This window comes from Dama dama, chromosome 25, assembly GCF_033118175.1.
Source record: "Dama dama isolate Ldn47 chromosome 25, ASM3311817v1, whole genome shotgun sequence".
NCBI lineage: Eukaryota > Metazoa > Chordata > Mammalia > Artiodactyla > Cervidae > Dama > Dama dama.
The window spans coordinates 44,502,279-44,523,629 of record NC_083705.1 but is presented as its reverse complement, the minus strand read 5'-3'; the positions used below and the strand labels follow the sequence as shown (position 1 = coordinate 44,523,629).

The following is a 21,351-nucleotide window of genomic DNA, read 5'->3' as shown; positions in this document are numbered from 1 at the left end:
ATTTTGCTTCTCTGAGGAACATTTCATTTACCTTTTTTTACTGGTTTGTCTTTTCTGTCATAGCATTGTAGATACCTCCCAGTTTGATGTCCTTCATATATGGTTGAGAATGTAAGATAAGATTAGAAACGCCTGAGTTCGGGAGCTTCCCTGGCTTCCCCCCGGTTGGTTCAGACAGTGAAGAAAGTAAAGAATCTGCCTGCAGTGCCAGAGACATGGGTTCAATCCTTGAGTCAAGAAAGTCCCCTGGAGAAGGAAGTGGCAGCCCACTCCAGTATTCTTGCCTGGGGAATTCCATGAACAGAGGAGCCTGGCGGCTACAGTCCATGGGGTTGCAAAGAGTTGGAACAATCAGTGACTTCACTTACCTGGAGTGTTAGTACCTCAAGTTTATATAAAAGTTGAATGAGAGTACATTTAAAGTGTTTTATATATCAGTTTTTATTATATAGTAGGTGCTGGATAAATGTTGTTATCATTCCTGCCAATTTTTCATTACTAAAAAAGGATAGCCAGTAGTAATTATATCTTCCCTATACTGTTTCTTATGCCTTTTCCCTCCAATGGACTGCTGCTAGCAAGTTTTATGTCAGACATTCATCAGAAGTAATCATACATATATGTTTTAGGAACTTTTGTCAGTATATTTATAATGAAAGTGAGGAAAAAGAAAATTCTTATTTTTACCTACTTATATACTTTCACTATTTTTAAGAAAAAACTTAAATTTTTAAAGTTGAATTAAGATGTATGAGTAAGGGGAGTTATTAATGTTATATCGTTACACTGTTTTGAAGATTATAACTCAAGAAACTCAGAGGTTCTCCTGAAGGTTACTAACTAGCTTCTCTTAAAAAAAGAGAAGTATTGAAACTGTTTAAAAATTACAATTCAGCTTTCTATTTCAGCAGTGTATCTTAGATAATTGATGTAGAGCAGACTCTTTGTTTGCTGTTTATGAAGCTATTTAATAAAGACATGTCTTTTTAAAAATTTTGTTTATTTTTTAATTCAAGGATAATTGCTTTACAGAATTTTGTTGTTTTCTGTCAAACCTCACCATGAATCAGCATTAGGTGTGCCTGTGTCCCTTCCCTCTTGAACCTCCCTCCCCATCCCACCCCTCTAGGTTGGTTCAGAGCCCCTGTTTAAGTTCTCTGAGACATACAGCAAGTTTCATTGGCTATATTTTGCATATGGTAATGTAAGTTTCCATGTTACTCTCTCCAGACATCTCACCCTCTCCTCCTCTCTCACCATGTCCATAAGTCTGTTCTCTATGTCTGTTTCTCCACTGCTGCCCTGCAAGTAAATTCATCCGTACCATCTTATTAGATTCCATATTTATGCGTTATTATGCAATACTTATCTCTTTCTTTCTTCACTCTGAGTAGTAGGCTCTTGGTTCATCCACCTCATTAGAACTGACTCAGATGTGTTCCTTTTTATGACTAATACTCCATTGTGTATATGTACCACAATTTTATCCATTCATCTGTCAGTGGACATCTAGGTTGCTTCCGTGTTCTAGCTATTGTAAGTACTGCTGCAGTGAACATTGGGGTACGTGTGTCTTTTTCAATTTTGGTTTCCTCAGGGTGTATGCCTAGGAATGGGATTGCTGGGTCATCTGGTGGTATTATTCCTAGTGTTTTAAGGAATCTCCATACTGTCTTCCATAGTGGCTGTATCAATTTACATTTCCACCAACAGTGCAAGAGGGTTCTCTTTTCTCCACATCCTCTCCAGCCTTTATTGTTTGAAGACTTATCTTTTAATAATGTGCACATTATTTACCAGGAAGGCAAGTTGAAGATAAAATTTTATGTATCTATGATGTGAAAAAGAAAATAGTGTTTGTCAAAATTGAGTATCCCTGTCCAGTAATACAGCCACATTGTTTAGGTTCTGACCTTTGCCCCACAAATTACTTGAAATTCCTTGTAAATTAATTTTCTAGTCAGTAAAATGCAGGAAAAAATAGTATCTACCTTACTTCGTTGTTGTGAGGACTGTGTTGTTGCATACAAAGCACTTTGCATTGTGAACATACAGTAAATATTATATGCACGATGGCTGTTACTGTTATATATATTATAGCTTGAGCATGCAAGAAAGCAGAACATTTTATTTTTTAAGCATTTCCCTAGTATTAATATATTTGACATATTGTTACAAATAATTATCTGTTTTTTGTTGCAGTGTTTGGGAAATGGGAAGTAATGACAGCTGGCACCTGAACTAAGTACTTTCATAGGCAACACCATTCCAGAACTTCAGGATGAATGGGGATATGCCCCATGTCCCCATCACTACTCTTGCGGGGATTGCTAGTCTCACAGACCGTAAGTTTGGTTAATGTTCTACTCTGACATTGATTTTTAAAGAGACTATGACAATAATTGGTGGTGGTGTCATAAATAACACAAAGTGTGTAAAGATTTTAGATTTTGAATGACACATTATTCTTTTCTTTGGTTTACTGGCATAAGTGTGAAAGTAACAAAATTAGTGAACTAATAAGACCTTAATTTCTCTTTCATCCTAAGGACCCATTAAGAAATGGTAGTCTGTGTTTGTTTAATGGTCTTACATGAAAGGGATAAATGTAAAAGTAAAGATAGAGAAGATGAAACAATCATTAAGAAAAATTGAAACTGAAGAAACATGGTTTGCATATAGGAATTATTACACACTTTTAAAAAAGCATTTATGGAAATGTAACTGAAACTGCCCTTCAAAGAAGAAAATTTGATAACCCCACTTAATCTAATTTCTTAGTGATGTTTATTTTGGATGTCATGTTTGGTAATCTTTTGGAGTTTGTCACAGATGTCAGGAGCCTATTTTACCCTGAAGACTTAAGTTTCTTAACATTGTCATTCACTTGAGGTTCAGTTCAGTCGCTCAGTCGTGTCTAACTCTTTGCAACCCCATGGACTGCAGCACGCCAGGCTTCCCTGTCCATCACCAACTCCCAGAGCTTGCTCAAACTCATGTCTGTCGAGTCGGTGATGCCATCCAACCATCTCATCCTCTGTCATCCCCTTCTCCTCCTGCCTTCAGTCTTTCCCAGCATCGGGGTCTTTTCCAGTGAGTCAGATCTTCTCATCAGGTGCCCAAAGTACTGGAGCTTCAGCTTCAGCATCAGTCCTTCCAGTGAATATTCAGGACTGATTTCCTTTAAGATGGACTTGTTGGATCTCCTTGCTGTCCAAGGGACACTCAAGAGTCTTCTCTAAAACCACAGTTGAAAAACATCAATTCTTCAGCACTCAGCTTTCCTTATGGTCCAACTCTCACATCCGTACGTGACTACTGGAAAAACCATAGCTTTGGCTAGACGGACCTTTGTTGGCAGAGTTAGTGTAGTGCAGTATTTTAGGGACTTAGTCTTTTGGTAAGCAACTTTAATTCTTAGTCCCTGTGTAAAAAAACTACTCACAATGTTAGTCCTTATCCTACCTGAATAAATAAAGGGGAAAAGACATATGAGAAGGAAGGGTTGATGGTGAATAGATGACATCCTTTCTTTGTAAAACAAGCATTTTGAAAGATATAAGGTTTCATAAAAGCAGTTATAGGAAAATAACTTCAAGAAATGTTTTCATCTATGTTCCCCCAAATATTGTTTTTCTCTGTTGTTAATTTCTAGCTAGTTTAAGTGGGTGTAAAATAGATAACAGCATACAGCTTTGAAGCAGGGCTAGTTTATAAAATCTGACGTAACAAGAAAGTAGTTGGTGGGGTTAAAATAGGTAAGAAAGCTTTTGAAATAGTCTTTAATTTTGGTTATCACTTTGTTCAAGTAAGGCATAAATTCATATGATATGTTGTAGTAGTGCAGAGTCAAATAAACAACCAGGACTTTTTTGTTGTTGTTGGGGTGGGGGTGGGTTCTGTGCATTATCTCAGCTGTACCTTATTTAAAAAATTTTTCTGCCCAATAAATTCTGCTTATTAAGTAATGATTTGTTTCTAATGTTTTTATGAACAAAAACCTATTATTACCCATAGTGACTGAGTGGCATGATAGTTAATACTATATAGGTGATTAAAAATTAAACCAAAACAAAGACACTGTTGTTAACTTTTTAACTTTTATTTTAAACAAATGAACAAATTCCTTTCATGTGAAGAGACATTAATAACTGAATTTAAACAACTGTGAACATTGATGCCCTTTTTTTTGCTGTCAGAATAGAATGAAGAGATTATTTAGGAATTTACAACTTAAAGCAAAATTCCTTAGATATTTTTTTCTTTAGAATCCTATTCTATGGATGTTGTTCTCCTACCAAAGTGAGCTATTTTTGTATTTGCCCAAGCTTTTATTTATTTTTTTTTTTTTCCAACGTAACGTATCATATTTATTACTGGTCTCAGACTGATAGTGAGGAAATAAGAAACATCAGGAGCCAAGCATTACAGTAGTGATGTTCTCACTGTGATACGGCTGCTTAAATAAGTGATCTTAACATGTGTGCCACTTTTTATGTGAGGCTTCTTATAGACCCAGCTTGGTTCTTCTCCAATGTCTTCTCTTGGAGTTGTACCTAATTTTATTGCCAGTTTTCATTCGAATCCATTGAGGAATGGGACGATTCTGCTTTTGCTTCTTGGCCAGGAATCGCTTGATCCTGAAAGTCTTGTGAGAAGACATGGTGCGGACAGAACTCAACCGCACATAGGATGGCGGAGAAGAGAAAAGAGCTGCCCAAGCTTTTAAAAACACACATTAGTTGTCTATCTGGTGAAGAGTCAGATATTGTTACTTGGTTTATTTATTTGATTGTGATAAATCTTTACAATAGAAGTAAATTAGATTCATTAATACACTCAATTTTTAGAAATTACTTATTTTTTTAATCCTACTTTTTTGGCTACCTATTTATTAAATTAATAAAGATATTAAAACATGAAAAGTTAGCACAGAGTTTTAGTCTTAGTAGTCTAATCTGTTATGGTCAAAGGGATGTTTTGAGTAGTTCGGAGTTTGTTTGGGGAGAGACAGAATGCCCTTTAATAATTTGTCACACTGATATTTTATAACTTATTTTTAATCCCATATATTTAAGCATGAAAGAGGTTTTGTACTGTCACTCAATTAATTTCTCATAATCTGATTTTATTCCAAATAGTCCTGAACCAGCTGCCTCTTCCATCCCCTTTACCTGCTACAACTACAAAGAGCCTTCTCTTTAATGCACGAATAGCAGAAGAAGTGAACTGCCTTTTGGCCTGTAGGGATGATAATTTGGTTTCACAGCTTGTCCACAGCCTCAACCAGGTATCAACAGATCACATGTAAGTATATTCTAAAGTAAGATGACATGTTTTGGTCTTAGTAAGAGAATCAGTATTCCTGGTTTAACTTTTTTTCTAAAAAAGTTTAATACATAATTTATTTTAAATTATTGGAATATCCTCTTAAAAATATAGCCTTATTGTGATGAGATATTAATGAGATTTAAATAGACCATAGTTACTTTGAGACAGTAGTTCTGATGCATGTAATACCATGAATATCTTTTTGATTCTTGTAATAATCTTGGGATTCATCAAGATGGATCTCTGCAGAGGTCAAGTTTTTCATTAATTTAGCTCCTTTTCCTGAAATTGCTGGAGTAGTTAGAATTCCCAGGCAGTAGGGACTTTAATGATGGTTCTGTTTGGAATAGGCTTGTATGCTTTTCATGTAAAGTACAGCAAGAACTCAGAGATTAATTTCAATTTTTAAGAAGGAAGATTGCTACAGAATTTGGAACTAATTTTTCTCCAGGATTTATTGTACAGTGTGAACATAGATGTGTATTTTCCACAGTAGACTTTAAAATAATATGAACTTAAATATGTAGCTTATTTACTGAATTTTGGCACAAGTATACTTTTTAAAATTTACTTTTTACTACCAAAACAGTATATATGTTTACGCAGCATAACTGTGTAAAACACACTACTCAACACAAAAATGTATAAAAAGTTCATAACCCACTGCACAGTGGTACTCTTGTGCCCTTCCATTCTTTTAATTTTTTTAACTTAAAGATTCATTATTTAAGGGAATGAGTATAAAACACATTATAATGGACAGATCTCTGCCATTACCTGTAACTTTTGGGCCATTTTTTAAGCTGATGGATTTAGGAGAAATAATAAATGTGAATTTTCTGATGGGAAACTGAGAAATGATTGGTTAAAATCAGAAGGAAGTATATCTCTACAGAAATTCAACAGTGTCTAAGTATTTTATTGCTTTTCGTACCTGTGCATTCTCTTCTTTTTGGCTCTGTTGGCACTGTATTGTGGCTTGTGGTCTCTTCATTGCAGCACGGGGCTTTCTCTAGTTGTGGTGTGTGGGGGCTTCTCAAGTTGCAGTGTGCGGCCTCAGTAATTGTGGCTCAAGGGTTTGATTGCCCTATGGCATGTGGGGTATAGTTTCTCTACCAGGGATCAAACCTGCGTCCTCTATATTGGATGGCGGATTCTTAACTATTGGACCATGAGGGAAGGCCCTACCTGAACATCCTTAGTCGAAAGATTTTCACCACATATTTAAAGAGATAAGAGGAATAGCACATACACAATTATGATTAGTTATATGGTGAGCTGCTTTGATTGGCCCCAGAAATGTATTTAATTTTATCATTGGACACCATCTTTATGAATCTTTCTTATTCGATTTAATGAGTGCAACAGTGACGTGTTGAATGTAAAATTTAAAATACTGCCTAAATTTTATTTCTTAGCATTTGCCTTATAGTTGTGAACTTAACTTGCTGCTTACTAACTGCAGCTATTCTTAACCACTTACTTGGGTGTTTTCCTCCCCAGTGGCTTTATTTGAGATGAGAATAAAGAGGGGGAAATTACATGACCTTGGGTCTTGTCTTAATCAACATGACAACATTATTTCATTCAGAGGACATTCTCAAAAAGACAAACTCACTTATATTCAGATATAAGGAAGAAAAGATATTCCAAGCCCAGATAGCAACTTCTGTGCATAATTTACCTCTACCCTCCCATTATTTTGAATAGAATAGACACTTATTTTATACTTTTATGCTAATATAAACATTCTTACATAAACTTAACAATCCATAAAATAATGTTTTGGGTTCTTTTTGTTGCTGTTGTTTAAAATAAAGTGGAGAAAGGAGAGAAGTCTACAATCTAAGTAATAGAAAATAAATAATTCTTAGTGACCATCACTTTTTAAATATTTTATATTTATTTTTTCAATGCCAGAGAGTTGAAAGATAACCTTGGCAGTGATGATCCAGAAGGCGACATACCAGTCTTGTTGCAGGCCGTCCTGGCGAGGAGTCCTAACGTTTTCAGGGAGAAAAGTATGCAGAACAGATATGTACAAAGTGGTGAGGTTTTTAATAATTGAATTTCATAGTATATATATTTTTAATGTGTCTTGTATCAGAACTTGCTTCACATGTAAATTCAGCTGTCTCCTTTAAAAACTAGCCTGTCATCTGTGAATACTTTGTGATACCTTGAATCAGTTCAGTTCAGTTCAGTTCATTCGCTCAGTCATGTCTGACTCTTTGCGACCCCAGGAATCACAGCACACCAGGCCTCCCTGTTTACCACCAACTCCCAGAGTCCACCCAAACCCATGTCCATCGAGTCAGTGATGCCATCTAGCCATCTCATCCTCTGTCATCCCCTTCTCCTCCTGCCCCCAATCCTTCCCAGCATTAGGGTCTTTTCCAGTGAGTCAACTCTTCACATGAGGTGGCCAAAGTATTGGAGTTTCAGCTTCAACATCAGTCCTTCCAATGAACACCCAGGACTGATCTTCTTTAGGATGGACTGGTTGAATTTCCTTGCAGTCCAAGGGACTCTCAAGAGTCTTCTCCCAACACTACAGTTCAAAAGCATCAATTCTTCAGCGCTCAGCTTCCACTGGACATGGAATATCAGACTGTTTCGAAATAGGAAGAGGAGTACGTTAAGGCTGTATATTGTCACCCTGCTTATTTAATTTATATGCAGAGTACATCATGAGAGACGCGGGCTGGAGGAAGCGCAAGCTGGAATCAAGATTGCTGGGAGAAATATCAATAACCTCAGATATGCAGACGACACCACCCTTATGGCAGAAAGTGAAGAGGAACTAAAAAGCCTCTTGATGAAAGTGAAGGAGGAGAGTGAAAAAGTTGGCTTAAAGCTCAACATTCAGAAAACTAAGACCATGGCATCCAGTCCCATCACTTCATGGGATATAGATGGGGAAACAGTGGAAACAGTGTCAGACTTTTATTTTTTTGGGGGCTCCAAAATCACTGCAGATGGTGATTGCAGCCATAAATTAAAAGACGCTTACTCCTTGGAAGGAAACTTATTACCAACCTAGATAGCATATTTAAAAGCAGAGACGTTACTTTGCCAACAAAGGTCCATCTAGTCAAGGCTATGGTTTTTCCAGTAGTCATGTACAGATGTGAGAGTTGGACTGTGAAGAAAGCTGAGCGCCGAAAAATTGACCTTGAATCAAACCAAGAACAAAAAGGAAACTAAATAGATATTAACATTCCTGCAGTTTATTTCCTTGGCAATTAGGCAAAACTTAATATGCAGTTTGCTAGATATTTCAAAATGTATTAATTTATTCAACAAAAGAGCTTTTTATTTTAGAAACCTAGAATAGATAGGAAAGAACTCTTTTCATTAATCAAATAATAAAAATATCTGCAGAGCTTCTCAAAATGTAGTATGTGTATAAGTAAATATACCAAGTATTAGTACTGATGGTGATTACATTCAAGGTTATATAGTAATTGGTTTAATACTTCTGTTCTTTAGAAATAGAAAAAGGTTTATAACTAAAGTATTACTATTAGGGAAAACTCTATTTATAATAAGCATTAGAAAAACCATAAAAATACTACATCTAGTGCATATGATTTTTCTGTAGTCAAGGAGAATCCTTAAGTTAGGAGTCTTGTTCTGGTCTGAAGCTTACTGAATCTAGTAAGCTCAAGTGCTTGCTTCCCTCTCAAGATTGAAACAGTCAGAAGGGAATAGTTAGACAACCCAGAAAGATCCAGTTTATTTAATTGATTATTTTATTCAAGAATATTGCCACATTTACTGACAGTACCTCCATGAAGCTCATCATTCCATTTCTTAGTTTTATTTTTAAATAGTATTACTATGCTGATGGTGTATCCTTATATGTGAATTGTGTTTTTAAAGCAATTGCATAGTTGCTATCCATTTCCCAAAGTGAATCTAGGGAAATTTCCTTTTAGGAAATCGAAGTCAGGTATGCAGGACGATACTGTATCTTCATCAGTCTTGGGTGGCAATAGTAGGTCACAGATAGAAGTGGTAAAAGGCAAGCTAGAATTAAGCATACTCTAGAAGAATGTTGGAATGAAAGAAAATATGGAGAGATTATTGATTGGAAGAAAGACTATAGGCATATCTTGTTTTATTGCACTTTGCTTTACTGCACTTCTCAGATGGTGCCTGTTTAACAAATTGAATGTTTATGGCAGCTGTGCATTGAGCAAGTCTGTCAGTACCATTTTTCAAACAGCATTTGCTTATTTTGTGTCTCTGTCACATTCTGCTAATTGTTACAGTATTTAAAACATTATCACTATGTTTGTTATGGTGATGTTTGAAGTTACTATTATATTTGAGGGCACCAGGAACCACACCCATGTAAGTCAGTGAACTAATGGATAAATGTATGTTCTGGCAGAACTGGTAGTTCGGCTTTCCTTGGGCCTTGCTGTTTTCTGAGACAGAACGTATTGAAATGAGTCCATTAATAACTCCACAGTGGCCTCTTAAGTGTTCAAGTGAAAAGAAGGGCCACATATCTTTTACTATGATCAAAAGCCAGAAATGCTTAAGCTTACTGAGGAAGACATGTCAAAAGCCAAGATAGGCCAAAAGCTAGGCCTCTTGTCCCTTACAGCCAAGTTATCAAAAACAAAGGAAAAATTCTTGAAGGAAATGGGAAGTGCTACCCCAGTAAACACTTGAATGTTAAGAAAGTGAAATAACTTTCATTGCTGATATGGAGAAAGTTTTAGTGGTCTGGGTGGAAGATCAAACCAGTCAGAATACTCCCTTAAGCCAAAGACTAATCCAGAGCAAGGCCCTAACTCTCTTTGTTCTCTCAAGGCTAAGAGAGTTGAGGAAGCTGCAGAAGAAAAGTTTGAAGCTAGCAGAGATTGGTTTATGAGGTTTCAAGAAAGAAGCTATCTCCATTAACTTTACAGTGCAAGGTGAAGCTGCAAGTACTGATGTAGAAACTGCAGCAAGTTATCCAGATCTAACTAAAATATTTAATGAAGGTGGCTATGCTAAAGAAAAGATTTTCAGTATAGGCAAAACAGTTTTCTATTGGAAGAAGATGCCGTCTAGCACTTTCATAGCTAGAGAGAAAAAGTCAATGCCTGGCTTCAAAACTTCAAAGGAGCTAATACAGGTGGTGAATTTAGGTTGAAACCAGTGCTCGTTGACCATTCTGAAAATTCTAGGGCGGTTAAGAGTTATGCTAAATCAACTCTGCCTGTGCTCTGTAAATGGAACAAGAAATCAGGATGATAAACATATTTGTTTATAACATGGTTTATTGAATGCTTTAAGCCCACTGTTGAGATCTACTGCTCAAAAAAAAGGTTCACCAACTCAATGGACATGAGTTTGAGTAAACTCCAGGAGATAGTGAAGGACAGGGAAGACTGGCATGCTGCAGTCCATGGGGTGACAAAGAGGCAGACATGACTTAGCAACTTAACAGCACAGTTCTTTGAGTCTTTGAGAGAATCAGAAAGAACTATTAGGATTTCATTTGACCTTTTCATATATAAAGCCATTGCCTGTAAACTAGTAATTCCAGCTTGTCATAGTAATGATAGTTAATTCAGGGGAAAATACTTTTTAACTCTCGTCTTATGGAGTTTTGTCCCCTTCTCTCAAAAAAAGTCAAAATCAGAAACAGTAGTTATAGTAAATAAATTATTAAGCCATGGGATATATGACTTAGTACTGAATTTAGGTTGGAAGAGAAAATTCATAAACTGAAATTTAGACTACCTATAAAAGAAAACATACTATTAGTGTTAGACTTTGAGATGATTTTGTGCCCTCATGTCATTCAGCTGTTGTCATAGAGCTAGAATCCTTTTTGTAGCTCCTGGCAAATAAACATGTAACTTCTGTTTGAATGTTTCTGGTAAAAGGCACTTTTCATATCAGCAGCAGAACATGAACTTTTGGGAAATAATGTGATGCTTGAAGTTCCCAAAAAGAGTAGCTATATGTATCATAAGAAAGGTCAGTGTTAATTATAGATTTTTATCTTTGATTTTAGAGTGTCTAAATAGCTGAATTTTTCTGCATCTCCTATATAACAGAATGCAACAGTTGAAAGAACAGTGTGAAAGGAAATGTGAGAATCTGAAAGCTGTTCTCACACTTTCATTCATTAAACAAATATTCATTTAATCCCTATTTTATGGCAAGAATTATTGTGAAAGAAAGAGTAAGAACATTCTGTTGTTCATTAAAAGACTCTGAGATGGTAATTTCAATACCTTAAACCTTGGACCTTTAAGTAAAGTACTTCTTAAAAGTTAGGTCCGAATCACAACAAAATACATAGTTGTTAACATTAAGTTCCTAAGGAGGGGAGATGGATGCAATAAAATATTGCACATAATAGGAAATACCATCCAAAAGCCTATTGTAGACAGAAGTGTGTAGTATTTATTAAGGGATTAGGTCAGAGGTCCCCAACCATTTTGACAGCAGGGACCTATTTCCTGGAAGACAGTTACTCCATGGACAAGGGATGGGAGATGGTTTTAGGATGATTCAAGCACGTTACATTTATTGTGCACTTTAATGCTGCCACTGATCTGACAGGAGGTACTGGTTCACATCCTGGAGGTTGGGGAATCCCTAGATTAGATGAAGTGGCTTCTGAAAGTTCTTTTCAATTCTAAAGCTGAATGTAGGACAGTAAGTAAGCAAGTAATATTTTAAAATATAGCTCTCTATCTCTGTCCCTGGATTAGTTAACATGCTGAAAGGATGTTTTGGTAAAATTGGTTGTGCTTAAAATTTATAGTTTCTGTATTTTGCCCTTCAAAATGAACATGTTGGTCAAAAAGAAAAGAACAGAAAGAACTTCTGAGTGTTTGTGAGAGAATGATTGATTTGAATCACTTAAAGAATGCTTTACCATTAGAAGAAAATAACATATTTACTGTTTTTGTGTATTATGTAGGAATGATGATGTCTCAGTATAAACTTTCTCAGAATTCCATGCACAGTAGTCCTGCATCTTCCAATTATCAACAAACCACTATCTCACATAGCCCCTCCAGGTAATGTATATATCATTTTATGAAGAGCTATCTTCTTTAGTGAATGTGTTTGGAAATATACAGTATGTACGTGTATTTAGGTAATGGTGAAATTCCTAAAGCTAATTTACCTAAAGCTAAAAAGTTTAGATGCTTATCCTTACATAGCACATGAATATTTGCCATAAAATGTTAAATGTGGAAATGCTCTAATATACTATTTGAAATAAATAGTAACTTAATTTCATGCAAACAAAAGAATGTTAAAATAGAGCATGTTTGAGATAAATAAGAAAATTCTTGGAGTAGAATTTAGGGAGCATGTAAAATAAATGAATTATTCTATTTGAAAACTGCTTTGTATAACTTTTAGGTTATGAATTGTGAATGATTTTTGTACATTCTTTTTCAGAATTTTCTGTGTACATAGATTTTATTTTATTGAAATAACAATGAATATCACTTATTTCACTTCCTGATATTGTTTATTTGGATTTCGGATTTTAGCCGGTTTGTGCCACCACAGACAAGCTCTGGGAACAGATTTATGCCACAACAAAATAGCCCAGTGCCTAGTCCATATGCCCCACAAAGCCCTGCAGGATACATGCCATATTCCCATCCTTCAAGCTATACAACACATCCACAGATGCAGCAAGGTAAGAAAGCTGGTGCTTATTTACAGGAATGCCTATAGTTCCAGCAAATTCATTTTTTTCTTTACTTTTTTCTTTTCATAAGTTTTCAAACACAATACTAAACTGAATACTTACTCATCAGTAAACATTTCTTTTTAACTATGGCTTATGTAGTTAAAAACATATTACATTTGTTCCTTGGACATTCATCATTTGGGATGTAAAAAGATAAGTGTAATTTCAGTCTTTGGATTACCTTGTATTTTAACTAGTATATCTAGTTATAAAATTAGGAACTTTATTTAATTAGGCTTCTTATAGTAGCACTAAGTCAAAGATGAATTATGTTCTAATTAGTAAAGTATATATAGTGTGAAAAATTTAATATCAAGTATGTACAGTACTAAGTAGTAATACAGGAAAATTAATAATCTTGGATGCAAAATTTTCTGGGATTAGATTACTAGTTCTTATTTGAAGTTAGCTGTTGACAATATGTCTTTTTAAGATCATACTACCTTGTATCCCGTGGCTACCAAATAATGTATTAGTATACATTTGTTTTTACTTTTTTAGAGAAATTTTGAAAAATACAAAATATAATAACACATATACCTGTGTTTTTGTCCCTCATAATTAACAACAAATTTTTAACATTCACAATCAGTCTTTAGTTCCTATTTGTATTCTTAGTTTTTTATTATGCATGGAATCAGTATCTTATAAAGTTTTAACTTGGGGTCATCTATTGAAACATCCAGATTCTGGTTTTCCAAACTAGATAATGAAATACTGGGTTGAGCTTATTTCATATAGGAACACAGGGAAAAACTTGGAGGCAATCAATCACACCTTTGAAATAGACACCTCCAAAATTACAGGATTTAGTGTGAGTGCAAACAAAAGTATGCATGTATACTGGCTCTTTTTTTTTTTTTTTTTTAATTTTTTTTTTTTTAATTATTTTGTATACTGGCTCTTGATATTTGTGAAATATTACTATTTTTCTCTGGGATGCCAAAGTTACCTGGAGAAGGATATGGCAACCCACTCCAGTATTCTTGCCTGGAGAATCCCATGGACAGAGGAGCCTGACAGACTATATAGTCCATGGGGTCGCAAAGAGTCGGACACGACTGAGCAGCTAACACACACACACATGCCAAAGTTATGAGGATCATTTTAAATGTAATTAAAAAGAGGAGAGATGTTGACAGAACATGTTTGCTTCCTACAGGAATATCCACATATATATGTGTAGGGGAAAAAAAAAAGAGTTTTTACTGTAAATACTGTTGTCACTTTATAAGGAGATAAACCCAGTTTTTTCAAAAGAATAAGTTGAAATCACAAAATCAAAAAATATATACATAGTTTGAGGGCCTATTCAGTAATGCGTCATTTCTTGGAAATGTTCAGATACTTGAGAAACTTAATATTCAGGGATTAGCCTCAAATAGATATCAGAATTATCATAAAGAAAAAAATTTAATGTGGTAGGAAACAGATAGGTAAATGGAACAAAAAAGATTCCAGAAATAAGGCAGATGTCTGTGGGAATTTAGAATTTGTGAAAGATAACATTTAAAGTTCTTATAAACTTGAAAAGTTTTCATGTGGAAAACTAGAGAATAGCACAATGGACCATTTTACCAGTAGGCATCCTGCCTCTCTGTCCTTAAATACATTTGCTAAGAAGGCAAAGTTCTCCTTTATAAACACTAAGTGTAATAATTTGCCCCTAAAAATACTGAGAACATTTCGGTAGTGTCATTTGATATCCAGTCTATATTTTCTTCACCATATGCCCCAGATACATATAACCTCTTATAACCTTTTCCCCCCATATATGATCTAATCTAGTTTCTCACACATTGCACTTGGTCTTTACATCTCTTTTTACTCTTTTAAAAATCTATTTGGTCCCATAGACTCTCTCCATGACAGTAATTTCTGGTTTTTTAAGAAATTTCTGTGCTACTTTTGTTGTGGAGTATCACATATTCTAGACTTCACTGTTTCCTGTTGTGTTGTTTGATTTGCTCATATACTCCTTATGTTTCCTACCAACTGGAAATTATCTTTAAAAGCTCTATTAATTTCTAGTTTTATATTTTTGGCAAAGATACTAAATTAAGTAATGTGCACTTCATATCGCATCACATCAGAAGACTTATAATCACAAGTGGCTTCATTATTAGTAACATTTAGGTGGTAAACACTTCTTTTATAATGAACATAATTTTTCCTTTGCAATTAGTAAGTAATCTGTCAGATTGTACTTTGAGATCACATAACTCTCCTATTTCCTATTAATTTTTATCCTAAAGGGTTTACCATCCAATAGTGATTCTCTTTCCAATTCTGTCATTCTAAGATGGTATCTTGCATGAGTATGTAATAGTGGAGTGTTTAATAAATCATGTTGGATAGGTTGGCTAGGCATTTTGAAATTTTAGTTAATTCTTAGATCATGTAGAGCAAAAATGTTCTAGGTAGATAAACAGTTTACACGCTTGTTTGTATTTTGACTCATGGCACTATGAAAGAAGAAAACATGGGGGTGAATTTCGGGTACTGTTAGGTCAAAAAATGGGCTTCCCTGGTAGTTCAGCTGGTAAAGAATCTGCCTGCAATGCAGGAGACCCCAGTTCTATTTCTGGGTTGGGAATATCTGCTGGAGAAGGGATAGGTTACCCACTTTAGTATTGTTGGGCTTCCCTGGTGGCTCAGCTGGTAAAGAATCCACCTGCAATGCAGGAGACCTGGGTTCGATCACTGGGTTGGGACGATCCCCTGAAGAAGGGAACAGCTACCCATTCCAGTATTCTGGCCTGGAAAATTCCACGGACTGTATAGTCCATGGGGTCGCAAAGAGTCACACACAACTGAGCAACTTTCACTTACTCACTAAGGGTCTAGAAGGCCTTTCTAGGTAGGACTGTATTCTAGAAATGGGGGAAAAAACAGATTAATCACAATTTCTGTGTAAGAGGAGAGAACAAGTAAAGACAGGTAAATTGACTAAAGAAGTAAATAATTTACTAAAAAGAAAAACAAATTGGATGCAGAAAGGTTTAATATGGTCAATTTGGTTCATAATTAAAGAGATGTGAATCAAAATTAAAATTTTATTATAACTATCAATTACTGAACATGTTTTAGTATTCAGGGAAATTCAAACTTTATACAGTCTTCATAGGGATATAAATTGGTAGAACCGTTTTAGAGAGCAGTTTGACAATATCTATTTCTGTTTAAAATGCATGTATCTCCCTCAGTTCTTCAAAATCTGTCTCTTTTATAACTGGGGGAGGGTATAACACATGCTCAGACAGTTCCATTTCAAGTTCTACCAAGCATTCATGGAAAGGACATTCTAATTTTACTAGAACTAAAGACCTAAGAATGAAAAAACAAAACTATGAAACTTTTGAAAGAAAATTTAAGAGAGTAATTTTTATGATGTTGTGTTAAGTAGGGAATCTGAATGTGTAATACACATGAAAAGATGCTTGGCTTCACTACTATTTAAGGAAAGAAACACAAATTAAAGTAACCATCAAAGACATTTCTCATCTTCAGATTGGTGAAAATCTTTGGCAAGAATATAGAGCAGCAAGAACTCTTGTGTATTACTAGTAGAGTGGACATAAATAATTTGGAAACTATTTGTTAATATTTAGTAAGGGTTAAAAACGGGAATATTCAGCAATTTTACTCCCAGACACATTTATAAGTCATTATAAGAATACGTAATACATAAAAACATTGTTTATGATGACAAAAATATTCAAGCAATCTAAACTACTAACATAAGTCTGGATAAAATGTGTACATTATGCAGCAGACTATATGTCATTATTTATTTAAAATTAAAACTACATATATAAAAATGGATACATTTCAACACAATATTGAAATTAAAAAGTTATAGACGAATATGTACTTATACCATTTATATAATGTGCTAAGCAGTAACACGTTATTTAGGAATATATTCGTTTATAGCAAAGCTATAAAGATATTCATAGGGAGAGTGAACTCCAAGTTCAGTGTAGTGCTTTTAGTGAATAAGGGGAAGAAAATAAAGGAGAGGCATATGCAGATATTTGGAGAGCTTCAACCATATCTAATATCATTTCTTTTCAGAAGTCAATCTGAATGCCTTGTGGCACAGTGTTAAGATTTGATCAAGTTGTGTATAGTCAGCCAGCTTATTATATTAGTCTTTGTAATTTATGAAGACTAAAATATTACTTGTGAACAATTATTGTTATACTATCCTCTAAGAATTTTACCAGTTTATTTTTATAAATCTTTTTTAAAATTCTTATTAATTTCAGCATCGGTATCAAGTCCCATTGTTGCAGGTGGTTTGAGAAACCTACATGATAATAAAGTTTCTGGTTCGTTGTCTGGCAATTCTGCTAATCATCATGCTGATAATCCTAGACATGGCTCAAGTGACGACTACCTACACATGATGCACAGGCTAAGTAGTGACGTATGTAATCATATTAGTTATCATTAAGGTAATGAAATAGTTATAATATTTGTCTCATAACCTAGTATTTCAGTTCTATAATATAAAGGATATCTGTCTTTTTTTTGAGGATTATACTACGTCTGAGAATTTAGTTGTACTCATAGAGCTTAATCTAGAGAAGGGTTGCTAAACTGGCCAGTAGTCTTGTCTACAAACTAAGAATGATTTTCATTTAAGAGAACAACAGCAACAAGTAACTTTATGTGTATGACCCAGAAAACTTGTGCATTATCTCTCTTTACAGAAAAAGTTTGCCAACTTGTGATCTAGAGGTTTAGGTCCTTAATGAAATCATACTTCATCTTAAAGTATTTGCTCACACAAAAATGTCCTCTTATGAGCCTTTGTATCTTAGTACTTAGCTCTTTTTCCCTCTAAGACTTGTAAAAAACATTTTCCCCTGAAATTTAATGTTACTTTAATGTTATTGAAATAATCCTCATACTAGAAATTTGTCTTGTTATTTGTTTGGTGGTATTATCACATAATTACATTTATTTAAGTTGAACAAAGATGACATTGGACCGTGCCCTCAAGACATTTACATTTATGACCTAGTAGGATATTCAGAGCTCCTTTTGTAGAAAATTGTAAACAAAAATGGAGCATACCAGTAATACCAGTTTTCTTATTCATTGCCATGCTTAGGCTGTTGATTGTTTTGGATACAGTTTCAATTCTTCTAAGATATACCACGAAGAAAACAGGAAAGTGCAGAAGAATTATGCTTTTGAATACCAACACTTTACCTGTCAGTAATTTACGTCTTTTATTGGTTCTCTTTAAGATTTCTCTAAAGCCTCTTCCATCATTCAAGGTATAACTGTTATACTCTATTCCTAGGATGGAGATCCTTCAACAACGAGGAATGCTGCATCTTTTCCCTTGAGGTCTCCACAGCCAGTATGTTCCCCTGCTGGAAGTGATGGGACTCCAAAAGGTATCATTGTAACTAAAATTTCCTTAAATTTTTCATATTTCAAGTTGAGTAAAGAATTCAAACTTCTTAACTCAAGTACCAAAAAATTATTCTTTATGATTTTTCATTTATTGTAGGGAAAAAAGGAACCTGTACTTACTGATAACCATTTTCAGATATATACAGTATCATTCTTACTGATTATCCAATGGTCTTTGCAAACCATAATCCTTTTAATAGTTCTTAAATATTTGAAATTATTGATCTTTATCCTCCTTGGCCTCCAAAACTTATTTTGTAGTAAATCCACCTGCTTTCCTTGTTTTTCCATTGTCATCTTTTCTTTCGTTAGCTCTTTGTTCTCTCATTTCTCAAGATTTCTATCATTATATTTTTATCTTCTATTTTACTTTTTTCCTTGACTGTTTTACTCAGTTTTGGTAGTAGCATTGGTTATTTTTGTGAACAGGACACCAAAATCAATGTCTTTGGTTCCAGTTCTGTCTCCCAAATTGTAATTTTTCATTCCAGACAAAACCTCTTCCCATCTAGCTGATATTTCAAATTCATGTTCAAAATTTTTCTTGATGTTCTTTTTTGCCATTTTTGTTGGTCTTAATGATATTTCAATCCTGAATTGTCTTAATCTTCTCTCACTTCTTAGATAGTTATTTATCAAAATCTGGCCTGTTGTATGTGAATTACTTCACTTGATCTTATATATCTACTTTCATTTCTGCTTATTAAAATCGTATTAATTCTTCAAGTTCTATGGACTCTCCCCTAGTGTCTCTAAGATGTTTATATTTTTTCTAATAACTTATTTATGAACATGAATTTTGTTTTATATATCTTCAAATTCCATGGTCTTTTGTGCATAGTAAAGTCACAAAATTTGAATTTAAATCCAGGTTTGAGCTATTTTTAAAAATACTTAAAACTGGGCTTCCTCAGTGGCTCAGTCTTGAAGAATCCACCTGCCAATGCAGGAGACACTGCATTGGCAGTGTTTGATCCCGCATCTGAAAGATCCACATTCAGTGGGGCAACTCAGCCCAAGCACCACACCTACTGAGCCCACACTCTCTGGAGTCCGCAAAGTGTGACTGAGGCCTCTGCGTCCTAGAGGCCATGCTCTGCAACAAGAGACGCCACCACAATGAGAAGCCTGTATACCACCACCGAAGAGTATCCCTTATTTGTCACAACTACAGAAAAGCCTGTGCAACAAGAACCAGCATGGTCAAAAATAAATAAGTCTTAGTTTTAAAAAAACAAAACTAACGTCCAAACTTAAAAACAAACACTTAAAACATCCGATTTTATTGGAGGAGAATATCATATCCACTTTAGAGAATTCACTTTCAATTAATTGCAGTATAGCTGATAATAAATTTTAACTATTCATGAGAATTTCTAATTGTGGCCGTCTAAAACATGGACTGGGCTGCCTCACTGTAAAGATTTTTTCTTTTCATAGTTTATGTTCCAGGTCTTTGATTTGGGAGATTCTTCATGAGGTGAAAGCTGAACTTTTATGAGCCATTCTAATTCAATAATTAGAATTTTGAGCCATTCTAATTCTTTAATTCTATGAGTTTTCAGGGATTGAAATAACCCAGTTTGTGAAAAAGAGAACAACTTCCAACTCTGTTTGTAGTTTAGGTGTCAGAGTTAGGTACAAATCTTAAAGGTATTTTCAAAGTGAGAAATACTTAAGACTGCCAGGGAGGAGAGTAGCAGTGGAATAGCTGGTTTCTGGATAACGAGACCGTTTTCCCTGTAACTCTTCAGGATGGATAGGTGAATGAATGGATGGTTAGATAGGTAGATTAACTTTAGATAGAAAGAGAAGAAAACTAGAAAAATTAAGCTCACTAACTTTCCTCCTCAGAAGCCTCTATTTCCGCTCATGCGGTTGTTTTCCAACTAGTTTTGAATGTTGAATGCATCTTCAGTAAGTCTGGTTTGATTTTTAGATTGTTGGAATTTAAAGTTTGTTCTAAAATATATATAATTTGATAGATAAATTTTAAGTGAAAAGACAATATGATGTGTTACAATTCAGACATTAGACAAATCTGGGTTTAAATTTTTGGTTTGCTAGCTATTTAATATTGGGAAAATTTCTTAATCTCTATAAACTTGATGTTAGTTTCTGCAAAGTAGTTATAATACTCATCAAGATGTTGTAAATCATTTAAATGAATTGATGTGCAAAGTACTTTGCACAAGCTCTGACACAAAGTAAGTGGTTCCAGAGTGTCAGTTTTATTTCTTTTTAATGTCTCCATAAAAGCTCCATCTGAAATCAGTCTGTCTATTGATGTAACTTCAAACTAACATTTGTAGTAAAAACACTGAAACAATTTAAGACAAGCCTAGGTTTAAGTTCATTCTATAAAGCACTTTTAACCTTGACTGGTTTTTATTATTTCTCACGGTCTTTTAAAATTTTTACAAGTAGTCTAATTGACAAGTAATGTATATACTATTCAATACAGTTATACATTTGTTTCTAAAGCATGTCAGTACAATTTTTCATCATTGAAACTTGTTAACAAAAAATTTTCCCATTTGTTTAGCTTATTTTTTAGCACTTCCTTATATAGTGTTTAATTTAATGGACTCTGGGCTGAACATGTTTTATTGAGCATTGAAATTTGCTCAGCCTGCATATTTTTCTAATAAAGGAGGATTAGCAAGCTGAGGAGAGTATGTAAATGGTATTAAGTGAGGGAAAAAGAGATGACCACATAAAGGTATAAGTTAATACTTTACCACCAATTTGTTAAATTAATGAAAACTGATCCCTGTAATTTTTTCCACTTCCTTTTTCTTATACTATTAAGTATTCCTGTGAGTGTAGTCTCTAGGATTAATTTATAACCGTTT

The 21,351-nt window shown here is 34.4% G+C and overlaps 2 protein-coding genes across 4 annotated transcripts in view; one reads left to right on the top strand and one right to left on the bottom strand.

Moving 5' to 3' along the window:
• NIPBL (NIPBL cohesin loading factor) overlaps positions 1 to 21,351 on the top strand; it is a 191,342-nt gene that overhangs the window by 72,560 nt on the left and 97,431 nt on the right. For all 3 annotated transcript variants that reach the window (XM_061129942.1, XM_061129940.1, XM_061129941.1), the window contains exons 2-8: positions 2,203 to 2,345; positions 5,142 to 5,307; positions 7,252 to 7,379; positions 12,272 to 12,371; positions 12,858 to 13,009; positions 17,335 to 17,495; positions 18,381 to 18,477. In XM_061129942.1, coding sequence (XP_060985925.1) covers positions 2,282 to 2,345; positions 5,142 to 5,307; positions 7,252 to 7,379; positions 12,272 to 12,371; positions 12,858 to 13,009; positions 17,335 to 17,495; positions 18,381 to 18,477 — 868 coding nt within the window. In that variant the 5' untranslated portion in view covers positions 2,203 to 2,281. The remainder of the gene's footprint in view (positions 1 to 2,202; positions 2,346 to 5,141; positions 5,308 to 7,251; positions 7,380 to 12,271; positions 12,372 to 12,857; positions 13,010 to 17,334; positions 17,496 to 18,380; positions 18,478 to 21,351) is intronic.
• On the bottom strand, positions 4,358 to 4,710 carry LOC133046868 (large ribosomal subunit protein eL39). The gene has a single exon (XM_061129944.1). The coding sequence runs from the start codon at positions 4,661 to 4,663 to the stop codon at positions 4,508 to 4,510; it is 156 nt and encodes a 51-aa protein (XP_060985927.1). The 5' UTR covers positions 4,664 to 4,710; the 3' UTR covers positions 4,358 to 4,507.

Excerpts from the sequence above, each read along its gene's own strand:
- LOC133046868 (XM_061129944.1), bottom strand. The coding sequence starts at position 4,663 with ATGTCTTCTCACAAGACTTTCAGGATCAAGCGATTCCTGGCCAAGAAG.